This window comes from Drosophila innubila, chromosome X, assembly GCF_004354385.1.
Source record: "Drosophila innubila isolate TH190305 chromosome X, UK_Dinn_1.0, whole genome shotgun sequence".
Lineage (NCBI taxonomy): Eukaryota > Metazoa > Arthropoda > Insecta > Diptera > Drosophilidae > Drosophila > Drosophila innubila.
Window position 1 is genome coordinate 28,522,146 of NC_047626.1, and position 1,876 is coordinate 28,524,021.

The 1,876-nt window shown below is 38.3% G+C and overlaps 1 protein-coding gene across 1 annotated transcript; it reads left to right on the forward strand.

Annotated features, from left to right (window-relative positions):
• The first annotated feature begins 527 nt into the window (after positions 1-527).
• Positions 528-1,548, forward strand: LOC117789613. The gene has a single exon (XM_034628662.1). It carries the CDS (start codon positions 657-659, stop codon positions 1,230-1,232), a length of 576 nt encoding a protein of 191 aa, XP_034484553.1. The 5' UTR covers positions 528-656; the 3' UTR covers positions 1,233-1,548.
• Positions 1,549-1,876: the final 328 nt, after the last annotated feature.

Sequence of the window (1,876 nt, forward strand, 5' to 3'; positions counted from 1 at the left end):
TAATACTAAATATAAATGAATTGTAGATAAATTCATAAGCCTTAAGAAAATGTAAAGCTTTTAAAAAAAATATTACAAATATATGCGCAGCTCTAAAAACAGCTAAGAAAAATAAAACAAATATGTTTTTCGTCATATGTGGACCGAAATGTATAAAAAAAAGTGTGTATGGATCGGTTCAGAAGAAAAAAGTGTTGCCTAGTGTTATTTGTAGCAATGCAATCTTTTACGTTATACCCTTTGAATACCGGGACTGGGTGTATAATTGTTATGCTTTTTAAAAAAACGTTGCGCCACAATGTATGCAATAACTAGATGCTGTATTAAGCTTTACAGACAGCTTTTGATTCGTTGAAAGCTGCAGATTGAAAAGCTTTTGCAATAAAAAATGAAAGTGAACCGGCGAGTTATTAAAGTGATCGGGTCACATCCATGTTCACTACGAGAAAAATGGGGAAAACAGTGCAATCAACTTAGCCTTGAATTTAAAGCCAGTAAAACTAATACATTTTATAAATGCCACATTCGTGTTTTTTTTAACATACTCCAAAATTCGATCAAAATTCAAACTGAAATGCACAGCTAACCAAATCCAGCAGACTCCAAACATACGCAGGGAAATAGAGAGACAGAAACAGGGGCGAAATACAAGGAAGATGGAACGCCTATCGATCTCAGCTCTGGGCATGGCCATATTGTTTCACTCGGTGATGGGTGTCTCCTACTACTTTCTGTTGGCCCGTTGCTCACCGGCCCCTTTATTGGGCAGTTGGCTGTTCGTTGCCTGCATCGGGGCCGTGTTGCAGGCGGTGCACGTATTTCCGCAGTGGTGCCGCAACTGTTCGGCATTGTTCCGCCTGACAATGGAGATGGCTGTTTGCTGCATAACGCTGGATCTGATGCTGACCAAGTTGTGGTGTCGCATCGAGTCGTTGTGTCACTGTGCCATCGTTGGAATACTGCAGCATCTGGTCACCGACGCTCGCACCTTTGCTTCCTGGGAGTATTGGATGTTGGGTATAACCACCAGCATTATTGGCTGCTGTCTGCTCTGGTTCACACTTTGGGCCACCGCATTGCCAAGTAAATTGCAACTTAGCTTTATCAGTTGGCAGCAAAATGTCACACGTTCAGTAAGACAAAATATTTGCCAATTGGCTTTCGGATCGGAGGAGCTACAGAACAGTAACTCCCCACGGCTCGAGGAAAGTCAAGTGAGCTTTACTAGCTGAGGGCAGCAGACTGAAGACTGGACACTGGACACTGGATGACAACTGGACAACTGGAAAACGTCCCGGATATTGCTGCAAATTTAACAAACATCTTTTCAATCAATCAACCATTGCACACTGGAGCAAAATCTAAGAGAGAGGCCATACAACATTTCCTTAGTTTAATTCGTCATCTCTTTTGGTTACTTATTCAAATTTTGTCTTCAAAACAAATATGTACACGTATGGCAGTGCATTCGCTTCGTGATGGAATACCATTTGGACAAATTGTAATAATGTAATAATTTTTAATAAACTGAGCCTCAAATATATTTAATTTTTAAATTTTTTACATTTTTGTTCATCGGTTCATGGCGAAGTTAACTAATTAAAGTTACAAAGCTGATTTAGTTATCAGAAAATTTAAAATCAGGTTCGACTGCATGTTATTTTGAAGATTAACGCTTCTAAAGAAAAACGTGTTCCAAAATGTTAAAATGACTGTGTTTCTAGATGCAATAAAAACTAGACAACATGGCAGTATATTTATAATGCTCTTTTTGATATCAAAAAACTTATATTTTGTACAAAGTCTCTTTAACTAAGATTGTAATTAATCTTCGAATTGAGAATTCCTAAGTGAAATATTTACACAGCTGGCCTAA